Source organism: Mizuhopecten yessoensis, unplaced genomic scaffold (assembly GCF_002113885.1).
Source record: "Mizuhopecten yessoensis strain PY_sf001 unplaced genomic scaffold, ASM211388v2 scaffold2763, whole genome shotgun sequence".
NCBI classification, from domain to species: Eukaryota; Metazoa; Mollusca; class Bivalvia; order Pectinida; family Pectinidae; genus Mizuhopecten; species Mizuhopecten yessoensis.
In genome coordinates this window covers 167,028-183,861 of record NW_018404707.1, presented here as the reverse complement: position 1 = coordinate 183,861, position 16,834 = coordinate 167,028, and the positions used below count along the sequence as shown (strand labels likewise).

Genomic DNA, 16,834 nt, shown 5'->3' with positions numbered 1-16,834 from the left:
TTACATGTAGATCAATGTAAGCTTTCTGTTTTTGGCGGCATTATGGAGAACCAAAATAAAGTCTACATCTAAACAACTGTTTTTATTGCGATTGTATCAAAATAGCCTTAGTGGAAATAAAGCTAAAAAGGGTTTTGTTGTTGATGCAATTGACATACTGTATAAGTACAACTTCCATGACTTTTTAAATGAATTATTTAAGTCGGGTAATTTCCCTCCAAAGTTACGTTGGAAATATCTAGTTAAAAATGATCTTCTTTGTAAAGAATCAGATGACTGGAAAACTCGTTTAATTCATTCTTCTTTTTTTTCGAGATTCAACAATTTCATCCTGAAATGAAACCTTCAGTGATCTGGTACTTTTCAAAATGTCATCCTTCTTTTATTAGAACTTGCAAAACTGTTTCCAAAATTTTGATTGCTCCACCTGATTGCGAACTATTTTGCGCTAATTACAAGGGTACTCTAGAAGACGCAGTCGCCCATTGTTTGTTAAACTGCGGCGAATTAGAATGAGCAAATTTGCGGGATACTCTTTTGACGAATTTTGTAAATAAATATCCTGTGTATGTTTGTATGTTTTTCGATCAGTCAGACAGAGAAGTCCAGGAGGCTACTCTGCTGGGTGCTTCAGGCGATGTTATTTGCAATGAGCCTTCCTTTGATCGCTTTTCATTGAGTTATAACGTGTTTTTACCTTTTTTCAAGATGTGATTATGAAATGATATTGATATCAATTTATCTCAAATTTTGTCCTCACCATTTTTTGTTCTCATGTCACTTGCGCTCACCGTTCTCATCCACATTGTACTCTTCACTATTTTGGAGGAAATAAAGATATGATGAGGGCAAATAATGCAAATTTTGAGATCTTTGTATAACAATATTAGGTCTTGGTGTTTTATTAGATGGTAAATGTTCAAGATTTTTCAATAATGTGACTGGAGTGTTACAAGGAGAAATTTGCTGATTTATGCTGATGACATGGTGTTATTTTCAGAGAGTGCAGAAGGCCTACAGGCAATGTTAAATAATCTGTCTGATTACACTGACAGGTGGTGTCTATCGGTTAATATTGATAAAACTAAAGTACTTGTACTTAGAAAATCAGGATGTATTTGTTGTAATGAGAAATGGATTTACAAAGGTGAATTTATTAAAGTTATTGATGAGTTCTGCTACCTTGGTATTATTCCGAAATATAATTGCAACTTCTATTTAGCACAGAAACAATTAGCCACTTAATGCCGTAAAGTAGTATTCAGTCTTAGAAAATCATGTATAAACATGCAATTAGATTTTAAAACTTATTTGTCACTTTTTGATACATATGTTGGTAGTATTGCGAACTATGCATGTGAAGTTTGGGGTATGCATAANTACATCGTTTTTTGTGTACCATGTACTACATGTGTATAAAATGGGCCCGTAGCCCAACGTTTGAATAACTCTTGATATTTGTGATGTAATGAAAAGTGAAAATTATAATTAATTTTCCTTTCTAGAGTGTATGTCTGCACAAATTCATCATAATAATGGAATTATGTAGGCAAAACCTTGCAAATAAAATAACATGCAGTCAACTGTTATTGTATCAGTTAAAATTATAGACAATGCATGACCAAATTTCAAACAATCATTGATATTAAGGTTAATATTTAGGTTAGGAAATTAGGCTTTACTTCTGATCAAAAAGATTTGAATAACATGCCGGCGGCTAGTATCTTACATCTGTGATGTTTTAATAACTCAGAATTGTAAAAAAATAAATTATTTTGATATAATAATAATAATATCTTTTATTTATCCAGGGTTACATATTTAGACAATGTCTAGTTTACAATATCTGAAAGATAATTTTAATATACTTATCCTTTTTTATTTTATTTCTTAATATTTATATTATATCGTCTTCTACCACGTGTGTTTTCCTATGAAGATAATGGAATATTTCTCTGATTGAAAACCGGCAGAAGTTCTTAATATTAATATGTATTACTAACAACATCATTTTGAAACAGACTATAACCAAATTATTATTAGGTGTGAAAATGCACACGTATGCTAGGTGAGACTAAGTATTTTAGAAACCTTTACATCATTGTATAGAGAACAACGCCTACTACATTAACATATCGTAGTGACGGATCCATGCGATCACCTAATATCCTTTAAAAGAAGGAAATTGTGATTTTATTTTATTTTATTTCAAATATTTGAATAATTGATAATGTTATAATATATTTCATATAATCAGGTCTCTTAACATTTTGAAAGATTAAATTGTTTTAAGAATGCAGATGTTGACGTCTTTGAATATTTACAGAAAAACAACAACATTTACCGTCATTTTATATTGAAAGTATAAAGCCCGCACTTGAGCAAGTATAACTATAATGTTATGTGACAGATGCAGCCAATAGGTGATGTTGTATACGAAGGTAGTCCCTAAAGTCCCTTAACTAAAATAACTATAGTCAACATGAAAGCTGTCGTGTCTATATTTAATGGATCTTCCATGGAAACAAGATTGACGAAATCCGACCAATCCCATCATTCCACGTACAGACAATCTATACGACTTAACAGGCGTGCGTAGTGATAGAAATTAAAAGACAGGTTCTTTTATACTTGCAAAAGTTTCAACCTTTCGAAAGTTGTGCACCGGCACGGTTTCTAGACCCCCTGGGACCATATACCCGAAAATTGTCAAAATTGAGATTTTGTTCCTGGTCCTAGCTCGGGGTGAATTCCTATTTCAATCTTAATGAAACTCGGTGTGAATATTGTCATTGGCATCTCCTGTACGAGCAACCTTTCAAAAGATGTGCACTGGCATCTAATTTACAGCATTTTTATGTAAAATTTTGAACAACGAATAACTTTCTACAAATTGTACAAATTCAGACACGGTAGTGATAAATTGTAACATATGATCTAGATGCTTTTTAAAAACAATGAAAATACCTCCTGATTATTTTTTATATTTTGTTCGAGTTTTGTATTGACAAGGATACTCTCCTCGGATCGGTGAAGACATGGTTCCTACTTGTTGCGATTGCATGTGTTGCATGTGTCGGGGCTGGCATTTGAACCCGGGTGCTATGGGGTAGTTTTGATTGGTACAGGGTATTACTTGGTGGCTTTCGGTAGCATTGGGTTGTATTGGGTAGTCTCCGGTATCGAGTGCTGTTCGGTAGTATTCGGTGTCATCGGGTATTTCTGCGGGCCATGGGTAGTTGTTGGGATATTCACGGAGCATTGTTATTACTGGTTTTCTAACGTTTCGTTGGTTCACGCTGAATTCTGTACAGGGATATGCTTTGTTGTCCTGCTGAAACCTCATGACGCTCACTAGCTGTTCTGACGTCAGGACATCTCTCGTCATGACATGCTGTAATAAATACTTGGCGTCTATGATGGGGAACCTGACTGTGTAGATTATATCCCCTAGTACCTGCCGTCTGTTTGTATCCGTCACCTCCAGACCCTGACGTCCACACTTCGCCTCTGACCACCGCATCACCGCCTCGTACACCACGCTCTCCTCCACCGCTAAGTCGTCCGGCTCTGTGATACTCTTTACACAGACGCCACACAATTCGACAAAACTGGTAGACTTCAGTACTTCTTCTGGTGATCTTGCGATCTCATTTATACAGTCCTCTTTTAGGCTTTCCTCCGTATAAATATGGGCTTGTTCCAATAGTAGGCATACATTTTCGGTAGTAAGAGAACTCTTCAGGAAGGTTTCACACTTTTTGACAAGACGGTCCACCATGTATTTCCTCGCAGCTGACAGGACAGATGTTGCGGTGTCGACCGCCAGTTCTATTGTGTCTGTATACAGATACCTAAATGTAAATAAAAAATACTCTTATTCCAGCAATGATACACCTTAAAACACGACAAATACAAAATATCCATTTTACTCTTGATAGGGTTTTATGTTTTTTTTCTATCGTATGAAGACATGAAGACAGAAATACGACCATAATTCAACTTGCTGGTAATATGCAAGTATCGTTTTATTTATTTAATACATTTTGTGAATGTTCTGGAATTGTGAAACAGTCAATCTTACCTCAAAAACATTGTGAAGACTTCTTGTTCAATATCCGGAATCGCTATTTCGCCCTTTTCGGCGAGATTTCCCTCAAACATGGCGTAAAATACAGGACTTCTGCTGATGAGAATAGTTTTATGGGCGGGAATCCTGTATTTGTTCTCTCCAACCAGGAACGTGACGTCACATGCTATACCGGAAGTGAACAGATGATTCAGACACTCTACCAGTGATCTATGACACTGCCAGCTTAGTTCTTGAGCCTGAGCAGTTGCCATTTCGCCTTTGAAAGTAATGGGATAATGAAACAGGCTTGTGTGAAAATAGCTATATAAAATTCAAAATCTATTGATTTTATAAGTCATTAATTGAATGGTCGGTGACAATATCGGAGGTCAACTATTATGAATACAACGTTTTTATTGCACAAAAGCATTCTATAAATTATGTTTTTAAAATTTTCAGTATTTTATTATCTTTAATTGTTAATAAAACACAATATTTATGTAAATTCAATGAGTCCAGTTTGGGTGAATAACGCTCAGGTGTAAGAAGTTATGTTCGAGCTACGAGTTACGATGCGTGGCCTGTGAACACTTTTTGATATATCACGATAAAAATAGTTCAGAGTCCAGAATTTACCGCTGAATCAAAATCGTATATGTTGCCGGTGTTAAACAATAAGAATGCAAAATTATCCCTTTGGGAGCCTCACATTCAGGAAGCGTGTGAAGAGTGGTGAACACCTACATGTACTTAACTACGATACAGAACTTATGTTATGGTACAAAATCTATTTAAAAGATATATAACAAGTATCTACGTATCTAAGAATCATCAACACTGAGCATCGTTTAAATTGTTTGTGTATTTATCGTCAACCTATCGTAATCAACTTCCGACTTTGATTAGTAAACTCCCCTACCGTTTCACACCAATAATCTGAGCCAACATGTAATTCTCTGTAAAACATATTATCATAACACAAGTAAAGATATGATAACATCGAAGTATCACTTTCCACTTACCGTACAATTCGTAAGATTATGATATCATCTGATATTCCTTATCTTTATTTCTACCTGTAGAATCCGACTTTGCTGTGTTACGAGGAACTTCAAAACGAAAGTTAACTCATATAGGGGTACCCGAGAGGATATTTTAGTGTGAAGTTTGTCGACAGTGGTACAATGGCCCCTCGTATACATATCTGTGTTGATCATTCCAATTTTCGCCTACGTGTTGGTATTTACAATAAATATCGAAATATAAGATTTTCGAATTCTTAAAATGTTCAAGGCGCGGAAATATATTCTGTTACTTATTAAAATATTCTGTAATTTATTTGAATGATGTTTACCGTTCTCTAAATATTCTGTAGTAAGTTCGCAGAGTGTACTTTGTCTCCACGCTAACAGTTATATTCCACATGATTGTACACGATGTTTTGTTTAATTAACTACTTCTCCTCTATTCATATTAGATTGTCAAGTACTATATGTTCACAGTGCATATCTGTATTTGATATACCGAATATTATTTAAATATTTCAACTAATCGAGGATGTAAAATAATTTGATAACATGCATTACATTTTCCGGTAATCCCTCTAACACAACAACAAATTAAATATACGGTTATACGTCATTCGAATGGTTACAGTTGTTAACAACTCCCTACAAATCTTTCACTCTTACAATATACCTATACGAAATTCATTTAAATATTTTAAAGAATTAAATTTTACAGCTAATATACTCGAATACAGTCCTTGTACTTATCGACATTCTATTTAGACGATGAGTTTCCGCATCTCGACATTGTCTTTCTACGTAGAAAGTAATTCGACAAATTCTGATATATCACGAAATGTCGACATTTAAATGATGATGTGTCTTATAACTTGTAGTTAAGTCGACTAAAGCTATGTCGATTAATTGACATTTATTACAACAAGGAAAGTTCCATTTACGTTTCAGTAAATCTTCTCTTCTATCACGATAACAATACAATACTATTATGAAGGATTCATACGTAAAGCATAATTAAAACACTCGAGTTAGTAAGTCGAGTGCTCGAGAAAACATGTTGAGCGCTCGAGATAATTGTCCTAAATGTACCACCGTATACTTGTACCTCAATATGCTGGCATAAGGTGTTTTCATTTGACTATTTGGCATTGTATGTGCCGACTGTCCTGTCTCTGTTCACATGCCTAGATCTCGTAATTATAATCCGGGTTAATACATTCTGGGTCACAATCGTGAAAATTAAAGCCCGCGTAAACAACGCCTTTTACTGTATTGTTCGTTATTACTATTTTATCATATCATTTTATTATTTTCTGAGTCCGGTGAAGAGTACGTTTTTTTCTAATCCCCTGCCGGAAATAATTTGAGTTTCAACTTACAATTACCTTGCCGTAACCTGTCGGGGGAAAACTGTGGGTAAAATTGCGGTCATAAATTCGTTCACTAATAAAAGATTGAAAATATTTGAAATATTAATCACTTATATGAATGTCAAGCTTTAGCTTGCGATGCCTTTACAGTAGACACTTCGCATCTCTTACTGGTGGAGAAACCCCTTTTTCATCCTTAAGCACTCCATTAACGTATAATTTCACTTTACTGCGCTGTCGATCGGATTCCAGTTTTTACCTTTTTCTCGCTGATTTTGTATGCCGGCTTGGTCGACCTTGTTTAAACATAGACGTCCCTTTTACATTGCACTTGTCTGTCCACGATTAACTTTGTATAAAAATCGAATTCTTTTACGGCACGTAAGAAAATTGAATCAAATTCCTTTTTTTTTTATATTTTTTTTACACGTTTCACTTCCTTACTGTGGTATTAACGGAAAGTAGATAACTTTTGTTAGTACGAGGAAAAAAAGGAAAGCCATATTTATCCTTTTAATAAGAATATAAAAACGACAATTTCTGAATGTTTCAACACGTATACAGACGAAAAAGATACTGCATAAAGGGGAATAACTCGAATATAGGTTTGAAATCAACATTGATTTACAGCGAACTGTCTGTCGAACTAATGGATACTGGTGTCATGTAGACGTAAAATGAAGGTTATTTACCAAAACGAGTCTGTGTTGGGTAGTTCTTGGTCGTATTAAGTAGAAGCGGGTAGAATTAGGTCATATTTGTCAGTATCGTATAGTATATTGTCATAATTGGCAGTATTGTGTGGTATTTAAGGAATACCATTTTTTTTCAGCTTTCATATGGGTCATAACAACATCGGCTTTCATGTTAAATATGTCCAGAAAGCCAATGTTGTTATGACCTCATGAATGCTGTAAAACTAAATTTCATTCCTTGTATTACATTTTTCAGTGCTTTGAATTTCCCGATGTAAGCATAAATAAAAAAGTACAGTTATTTTTCCCACTTATAAATTGGGGCAACGCAATAGAGAGAACAGCGTTTGTTCGCGGGAAAATGTAAAACTTTCGCCGGGGGTCCTAGCAACAGCATCACAACAAAACAAACAAAATAAAGTTCCATTTTTAAAATTTAATTTGTAGAACTTATACAAGTGGTATTTTGATATCACATACTTTACACACATTATTTAAGCTTCAAAATCAAGCCAACCATGTTTAATGTTAATTCATTTTAGCATAACAACACTACATCAAGGGCTGTTTCACGGCCAAGTACGTCCTGTGCTACGTCATTGTAGTGTATCAATACGCAGTGATGAGGTCACCTGTGTTATGTCAATGGGTCCAAGCATACAGAATGTAAATATTTGGTCATAGTTGGCAGCATTGTGTAGTATTTGGTCATATTTGGCAGTATTTGGCGGTATTCACGGTAAATTGGTTACGTATATTGCACCAAATCAATAATTTGTTATGAAAACAATCGAGATATGGAAATAAATTATTTATATTTCAGTTGAAATCAAAGTGCCTTATCAAAGTAGAATATGGGTACAGTATTGGGTGACATTATGTGGTAGTGAGTATTATTGGGTGGTATTCTGTAGTAGTGGGTGGTATTGGGTTGTATTGGGTGGTATTGGGTAGTATTTGGTGGTATTGGGTTGTATTGGGTAGTAATGGGTGGTATTGGGTGATATAAGTTAGTATTGGTTGGTATCTGGGGGTATTTGGTGGTATTGAGTAGTATTGGGTGCTATTGGGTAACATTGGGTGGTATTTGGTAGTATTGGGTGGTATTGGGTAATATTGGGTGGAGTTGGATAGTATTGGGTGGTGTTGGGTTGTATTTGGTAATATAGGGTAGAATTTGGTTGTATAGGGTAGTATTGGGTGGCATCGATAGTATTGAGTGGCTTTTGGTAGTATTTGATGGTATTCCTTAAAAATAAAAAATAAATCTGAAGCTTTGTTAGTATTTTTTGTTTCTTCTTAATGGCCGTCTGAATCAAGTCTGTTGTTTCTGTATCGAGATATTTACATAGAACGTAATAATAGTGTTAAACTTACCAGAACGAAACTATACAATATATGTTTCATATATGGTAAAGTATTGTCTCTATAACTCTTTTGTACTGTGTATTGTTTTTTGAGTCCGCTGAAGATAATGTTTTAATCTTAAATTTTAAACATAAATGTGCAATCAGCCTTGACTCCATCGGAATCCATTAGAGTAGCTGTTTCTCTGTGCACTCAGCCATGACTCCATCGGAATCCATTAGATAAGCTGTTTCTCTGTGCACTCAATCATGACTCCATCGGAATCCATTGAAGTAGCTGTTTCTCTGTGCACTCAGCCATGACTCAATCGGAATCCATTAGAGGAGCTGTTTCTCTGTGCACTCAGCCATACCATACCAGACGTATTGTATTTAAAATGACGTTATATTACACAATCGGCAAATGTATGTACCTGACTTGATTAACCATGTCAAAGTGTCAATATTCAGAAAAAAACCTACACAGGTTGTCGATGATGAAATTTTCAACAAACCGTAGATAATTTATATATTATCTAGTTTGATTTGAGATTTATTCTTATAAAGACAATATCTTCTTTTCTTCCAGATACAGTTATGTCAGATGTATGTTTACAATTCTTAGTTCTTATTGAATAATATACTAACTTGTTTCCTTTTGCAAGTTCACTACTCAATGGGGACTAATTTATAATGATTTAAAATGCTTTCCTCACGTATAGCATATAACGTAGATATAACTTGTTTTGATACATATGTTGCAGTACAATCAGCTAGTTTTAAAAAAAGAACTAGATTTACGTTAATTGTTAATTAACTGGATCTTTATAGTATTTTTTTATAAGGAAACAAATTCATGTGAACAACATATTTCTACTGGAACTTTTGATTCAAATGACGTCATATTAACAATTGATGATATCATTAATCAATTTCGTGTGAAGTGACAAATTGTATTTGGTTATTTTTGATCATAATCCGTTTTGCAACTTAAAATTACAACCTGTCCATATGATGCCTTATAATATATATTTATCTGATCTAGTGGTTGGTGGGATATTAAACAATATCCAGCAGAATCCTCACAAGCATTCACCCCTAGTATCATACCCATGGTAGTGGTAGAGTGTACATCACATGTGGTACATACTGAGTGGTAGAGTGTACATCACGTGTGGTACATACTGAGTGGTAGAGTGTACATCACGTGTGGTACATACTGAGTGGTAGAGTGTACATCACGTGTGATACATACTGAGTGGTAGGTGTACATCATGTGTGGTACATACTGAGTTGTAATTGTGTGCATCACGTGTGGTACATACTGAGTGGTAATTGTTTACATCACGTGTGGTAAATACTAAGTGGTAGGTGTACATCACATGTGGTACATTCTGAGTGGTAAGTGTACATCATGTGTGGTACATACTGAGTGGTAGATGTACATCACGTGTGGTACATTCTGAGTGGTAGAGTTTACATCACGTGTGGTACATACTGAGTGGTAGGTGTACATCACGTGTGGTACATTCTGAGTGGTAAGTGTGATATAATGTGTGGTACATACTGAGTGGTAGGTTAACCTCACGTGTGGTACATACTGAGTGGTAGAGTGTACATCACGTGCGGTACATGCTGAGTGGTAGGTGTACATCACGTGTGGTTCATTCTGAGTGGTAAGTGTGTATATAACTTGTGGTACATACTGAGTGGTAGTATATACATCATGTGTGGTACATACTGTGTAGTAAGTGTGTACATCACGTGTGGTACATACTGAGTGGTAGTGTGTACATCACGTGTGGTACATATGGAGTGGTAAGTGTATACATCACGTGTGGTACATACTAAGTGGTAGGTGTACATCACGTATGGTACATCCTGAGTGGTAGAGTGTACATCACGTGTGGTACATACTGAGTGGTAGAGTGTACATCACGTGTGGTACATACTGAGTGTTAGGTGTGTACATCACGTGTGGTACATACTGACTGGTAGTATGTACATCACGTGTGGTACATACTGAGTGGCAGGGGTACATCATGTGTGGCACATTCTGAGTGGTAGTATGTACATCACGTGTGGTACATACTGAGTGGTAGGGGTACATCTCGTGTGGTACATACTGAGTGGTAGAGTGTACATCACCTGTGGTATATACTGAGTGGTAGTGTAGATCACGTGTAGTACATACTGAGTGGTAAGTGTACACATCACATGTGATACATCCTGAGTGGTAGGTGTACATCTCGTGTGGTGCATACTGAGTGGTAGTATGTACATCACGTGTGGTTCATTCTGAGTGGTTAGTGTGTATATTACGTGTGGTACATACTGAGTGTAAGTGTGTACATCACGTGTGGTACCACACGTGATGTACACACTTACACTCAGTATGTACCACACGTAATATACACACTAACCACTCAGAATGAACCACACGTGATGTACATACTACCACTCAGTATGCACCACACGAGATGTACACCTACCACTCAGGATGTATCACATGTGATGTGTACACTTACCACTCAGTATGTACTACACGTGATCTACACTACCACTCAGTATGTACCACAGGTGATGTACACTCTACCACTCAGGATGTACCACACGTGATGTACACTTTACCACTCAGTATGTACCACACGTGATGTACACTCTATCACTCAGTATGTACCACACGTGATGTACATACTGAGTGATAGAGTGTACATCACGTGTGGTACATACTGAGTGATAGAGTGTACATCAAGTGTGGTACATACTGAGTGGTAGAGTTTCCATCACGTGTGGTGCATACTGATTGGTAGGTGTACATCACGTGTGGAACATACTGAGTGGTAGAGTGTACATCACGTGTGGTACATACTGAGTGATAGAGTGTACATCACGTGTGGTACATACTGAGTGATAGTATGTTCATCACGTGTGTTACGTACTGAGTGGTAGTATGTACATCACGTGTGGTACGTACTGAGTGGTAGTATGAACATCACGTGTGGTACATACTGAGTGATAGTATGTACATCACGTGTGGTACGTACTGAGAGGTAGTATGTAAATCACGTGTGGTACATACTGAGTGATAGTATGTACATCACGTGTGGTACGTACTGAGAGGTAGTATGTAAATCACGTGTGGTACATACTGAGTGATAGTATGTTCATCACGTGTGTTACGTACTGAGTGGTAGTATGTACATCACGTGTGGTACATATTGAGTGTTAGCTGTGTAGATCCCGTGTGGTACATACTGAGTGGTAGTATGTACATTCGTGTGGTACATACTGAGTGGTAGTATGTACATTCGTGTGGTACATTCTGAGTGGTAGTATGTACATCACGTGTGGTACACATTGAGTGTTATCTGTGTACATCACTTGTGGTACATACTGAGTGGTAGTATGTACATCACGTGTGGTACATACTGAGTGTTAGGTGTGTACATCACGTGTGGTACATACTGAGTGGTAGAGTGTACATCACGTGTGGTACATACTGAGTGGTAGTATTTACATCACGTGTGGTACATACTGAGTGGTAGAGTGTATATCACGTGTGGTACATACTGAGTGTAAGGTGTAAACATCACGTGTGGTACATACTGACTGGTAGAATGTACATCACGTGTCGTACATACTGAGTGGTAGTATGTACATCACGTGTGGTACTTACTGAGTGGTAGGTGTGTACATCACGTGTGGTACATACTGACTGGTAGAGTGTACATCACGTGTGGTACATACTGAGTGGGAGAGTGTATATCACGTGTGGTACATACTGACTGGTAGAGTGTACATCACGTGAGGTACATACTGAGTGGTAGGTGTGTAGGATTTCTATATCACATTGGTACATGGTTTTCGATACAATGCCACTCCTTTCTTGTGTCACCTTAATTAAGGTTAAAAGCACCTACACGTTAAACAATACTATTACGTCAGTACACTGTAAATATTTTTGTAAGTGCTTTTCTAAAGAGGTTGTTAATAAACATTTGATAATGCGATGGCATGCTACTCAATCCTCTTTGTTTGAAAATGGAATGTTTGAGAAAAGAATTAAAAAGGAAACACAAATGCATTATCAATTTAATCATCTCTTAAAAATGTAGTATAAATGTGTCCAATCAATGGGCTGCAAAGCCTATAAAACACTCGACAAGGGAAGCTACTTAATGTCAGAAAAAAACTTTAGTTGCTACATATTATATCAAGAGGGAAGACTTCTCCAAGTCATAAATATATGCAACCTGAGTGAAACTCTTCTTCGCAATAACAACTGATAAAACGGTTCCCTTTATCTCAACGTCAAAACATTCAGGAACCATTTATTGTTCTCTTCTTAAGACTTCCGTTTTATGTTTCCCTCAATTTATCGCCCAATTTAAACCCTTTGTAATAAGTCAAAATGTCACTAGACAAAAGATAGCAAGATAAGAAGATCTAACTGTATAATTGTCGGTACAGATGTATGCTACCATAGGCTGAAACGCGATGTACCTGTTGTAACTCCAATTGTGAATAATACCGTGTATATGTGTTCAAAGGAATTGTTTTGTCAAAATTAGTCTCACAAATTAGTCAGAATAAGTGTATCATGACAAATGTTTAGCATTATATTTTTTTATTATTATTATGGAAGTGAAGCCAATCACTATATTACATTAAGTAAACATTTCGACAACGGAATAAATGTAACAATATGCTGCATGTTTCATACATAAATACTGGCAGCACACTAAATGATGACACGCAGAGTAAAGGGACAAAGTCAAGGATCAGCTCCCTTCAACACACGTGGGGAAATTATTTCGAACGCTGAAGACACATATTATAATATTAAAATTATAAAAAAGATATTGGTACTTCATGTAAAACAACTTTGGTAATGAATGTATTCATTAATGATATTACGATAACGATAATGCTTTCAGTGCTTTCATTGTAACATTTGTAACAATTATACACTTGGTAACAGTAGAAGTATTGAGCACGTCTTAGGAACTCAGAACAACTCGATAACTCTCTAATCAACCCGGTGCAACTCGATGACTTTTAAATCAGCCTTGTTGTCTGATACGTCTGCCAAAGTTAGCGTATTGTTTTATAACTGTGTTTGTGACATCAGTCCATCCGACAGTCCTCTTTGTATTATACATTGTGACCACAATTAGTCCATTTCCTGGCAAATCATTTCAGATCTGGTACTGGTAGATTTGTTGGCAATATATGAGGATGATAACGTATGGCGATGTTGCGTTGAATTTTATGACAGTTATATGGCCCTTTGTTAATCAACTAGTATATATAGAGTTTAACCTCGAGAGAATAACCTGTTCCACAGTTTTAACCCATTCCTTTGGCATTTAATGTGTTAAGGACATAGTCATTAAGTATCACCCTTCAATGCTCGCGGGAGATATATAACGATTGGTGAAGGAAACTAACGATGTCATAAATACATATATTTTCAGCTTTAATGTCGATTTGTTAATACTAGTTACTTTACTTTAATCTACATCGGTCCTGAGACTGTTGTTGTACTTGAGAGGTTAAATTTACTCGGCTATCGGGGAATAACACTTAGAAAGATACCAACAGTCGTGGAATTTGACCTCTATCGACGGTTGTATTTCTACATGGAAATAATAAACTGGCCATGAATCGGATTTGTCCATCACGGCATTTCACCGTGCTAAAACCCTGCTCTCCGTACGCCATGGTGCGTACTCCTCCGTATAAGACGACAGTATAGGTATGATCTCGTGTTATTTTGATGATGTGATGGAATTCTGTATTACACAGTGTCTCATTTGTTAACACCGTGTGAGATTCCTTATATAGACTGTGACCACCCGGACTGTAGACTCCTATTATAACATTCTGATCTGTCTGATAAAGCTGCAGTCCATGCAGGAACATGTCAACAAAAGATATGGAGTCACTGTCTTTAACACCCCGTGTATTCCAGAAACCGCTCACCGTACCCGTAAATCTGCTTATGCATTCGAATATTCCTTTTATCGGTTCTCTAACTTTTCGTTGGTTCACGCTGAATTCTGTGCAGTGATATGCTTTGTTGTCCTGTTGAAACCTCATGACGCTCACTAATTGTTCTGACGTCAGGACATCAGTCATAATGACATGCTGTGATAAATACTTGGCGTCTATGATGGGGAACCTGACTGTGTAGATTATGTCCCCTAGTACCTCCCGTCTGTTTGTATCCGTTACCTCCAGACCCTGACGTCCACACTCCGCCTCTGACCACCGCATCACCGCCTCGTACACCACGCTCTCCTCCACCGCTAAGTCGTCCGGCTCTGTGATACTCTTCACACAGACGCCACACAGGTCAACGAAACTGGTAGACTTCAGCACTTCTTCTGGTGATCTTGCGATCATATTAACACAGTCCTCCTTAATGCCTTCCTCCGTATAAATATGGGCTTGTTCCAATAGTAGACATACATTTTCGGTAGTAAGAGAACTCTTCAGGAAGGTTTCGCAGTTTTTGACAAGACGGTCCACCATGTATTTCCTCGCAGCTGACAGGACAGAGGTTGCGGTGTTGACGGTCAGTTCTATTGTGTCTGTATACAGATACCTAAATTTAAATAAAAAATACTCTTACTGCAGCAAGTATCCACATTACAACACGACATCACAAACAACATATCAATTTTAATCTTGATAAGTTTTTTTTTTTTAAATCGTACGACGACATGGAGACAGAAATACGACCAAAATCAACTTGCTGATTATATGCAAGTATCGTTATATTTATTTGATACATTTTGTGTATGTTCTGGAATTGTGAAACAGTCAATCTTACCACAAAAACATTGTGAACACCTCTTGTTCAATATCCGGAATTGCTATTTCGCCCTTTTCGGCTAGATTTCCCTCAAACATGGCGTAAAATACAGGACTTCTGCTGATTAGAATAGTTTTATGTGCGGGAATCCTATGTTTGCTCTCTCCAACCAGGAACGTGACGTCACATGCTATACCGGAAGTGAAAAGATGATTCAGACACTCGACCAGTGATTTATCACACTGCCAGCTTCGTTCTTGGGCCTGAGCGGTTGTCATTTCGCCTTTGAAAGAAAAGGGACGATGAAACAGGCGTGTGTGAAAATAGCTATATAAAATTCAAAATATATTGATTAATTAATGAGTCATTAATTGAATGGTCGTTGACAATATCGCAGGTCAACTATTAAGAATACAACGTTTTTATTGTACAAAAGCATTCTATACATTGTATTTTTAAAATTGTCAGTATTGATTATCTTTAATTGTTAATAAAACACAATATTTCGGTAAATTCAATTAGTCTAATTTGGGTGAATAACGCTCAGGTGTAAGAAGTTATGTTCGGACTACGAGTTACGATGTGCGGCCTTTGAACATTTGTTGAGATATCGCTATAAAAAAATCAGCATTTCAGAATCACCGCTGAATCTAAATCGTATATGTTGCTGGTGTTTAACAACAAGAATGCAAAATTATCCCTTCGGGAGCCTCACATTCAGGAAGCGTGTGAAGAGTGGCGTATACCTACTTAATTACGATACAGGGCTTGTATAGAATTGTTATGGTACAAAATATATTTAAAAGATACATCATCAACAATGAGCATCGTTTAAATTGTTTGTGTATTTATCGTCAACTTATCGTAATCAACTTCCGGCTTGGATTAGTAAACTCCTCTACCATTTCACACCGTTAATCTGAGTCAACATGTAATTCTCTGTACAATATATTATCATAACACAAGTAAACATATGATAACATCGAAGTATATCACTATACGCTTACCGTACGATTGGTAAGATTATAATATCGTCTGATATTCCTTAATTCTTTCTACCTGGAGAATTCGACTTTGCAGTGCTACAAGGAACTTCAAAACGAAAGTAGACTCGTATAGGGGTACACGAGAGGATATTTTAATGCAACGTTTGTCGACAGCTGTATAATGGCCATTCCAATTTCCCCCTACGTATTGGTATTTGCATTAAAAATCCAACATATCAAGTACAATGTAAAACAATTTCTTCGATTTTTCTTTTAAATGTTCAAGACGCGGTAATACACATTCTGTAATTTATTTAAATTAGTTTTACCGCTCTCTAAATAGTCTGTAGGAAGTTGGCAGGGTGTACTTTGTCTCCACGCTGACATTTATATTCCCTCTTCACCTTGTACACGATGTTATGTTTTATTAACTACTGCTCCTATATTTATATTAGATTGTCAAGTACTAAAAGTTCACAGTGCATATCTATATCTGATATACCGAATATTATTTAAA

General features: G+C 36.5%; 2 protein-coding genes across 3 annotated transcripts; both read right to left on the bottom strand.

The window, feature by feature from the left end:
• Positions 1-1,882: 1,882 nt before the first annotated feature.
• LOC110446531 (BTB/POZ domain-containing protein 6-like) lies at positions 1,883-5,204 on the bottom strand. 2 transcript variants are annotated; one of them, XM_021491724.1, is made up of 3 exons: positions 5,095-5,204; positions 4,085-4,349; positions 1,883-3,854 (listed from the first exon to the last, which is right to left on the bottom strand). In XM_021491724.1, the coding sequence occupies exons 2-3, from the start codon at positions 4,342-4,344 to the stop codon at positions 2,975-2,977; spliced, it is 1,140 nt and encodes a 379-aa protein (XP_021347399.1). In that variant the 5' UTR covers positions 4,345-4,349; positions 5,095-5,204; the 3' UTR covers positions 1,883-2,974. The 2 variants fall into 2 exon arrangements, with proteins under 2 accessions (XP_021347399.1, XP_021347400.1); XM_021491725.1 differs by having other exon boundaries at positions 4,085-4,256.
• A 7,347-nt stretch (positions 5,205-12,551) lies between these two features.
• LOC110446530 (BTB/POZ domain-containing protein 6-like) lies at positions 12,552-16,430 on the bottom strand. Its single transcript, XM_021491723.1, has 3 exons — positions 16,339-16,430; positions 15,350-15,614; positions 12,552-15,121 (listed from the first exon to the last, which is right to left on the bottom strand). Exons 2-3 carry the CDS (start codon positions 15,607-15,609, stop codon positions 14,098-14,100), a joined length of 1,284 nt encoding a protein of 427 aa, XP_021347398.1. The 5' UTR covers positions 15,610-15,614; positions 16,339-16,430; the 3' UTR covers positions 12,552-14,097.
• Positions 16,431-16,834: the final 404 nt, after the last annotated feature.

Coding starts and splice junctions, on each gene's coding strand:
- LOC110446531 (XM_021491724.1), bottom strand. CDS start 4,344: ATGGCAACTGCTCAGGCTCAAGAACTAAGCTGGCAGTGTCATAGATCA. Junction 3,855..4,084: donor GTCTTCACAATGTTTTTGAG/GTAAGATTGACT, acceptor ATTTACATTTAG/GTATCTGTATACAGACACAA.
- LOC110446530 (XM_021491723.1), bottom strand. CDS start 15,609: ATGACAACCGCTCAGGCCCAAGAACGAAGCTGGCAGTGTGATAAATCA. Junction 15,122..15,349: donor GTGTTCACAATGTTTTTGTG/GTAAGATTGACT, acceptor ATTTAAATTTAG/GTATCTGTATACAGACACAA.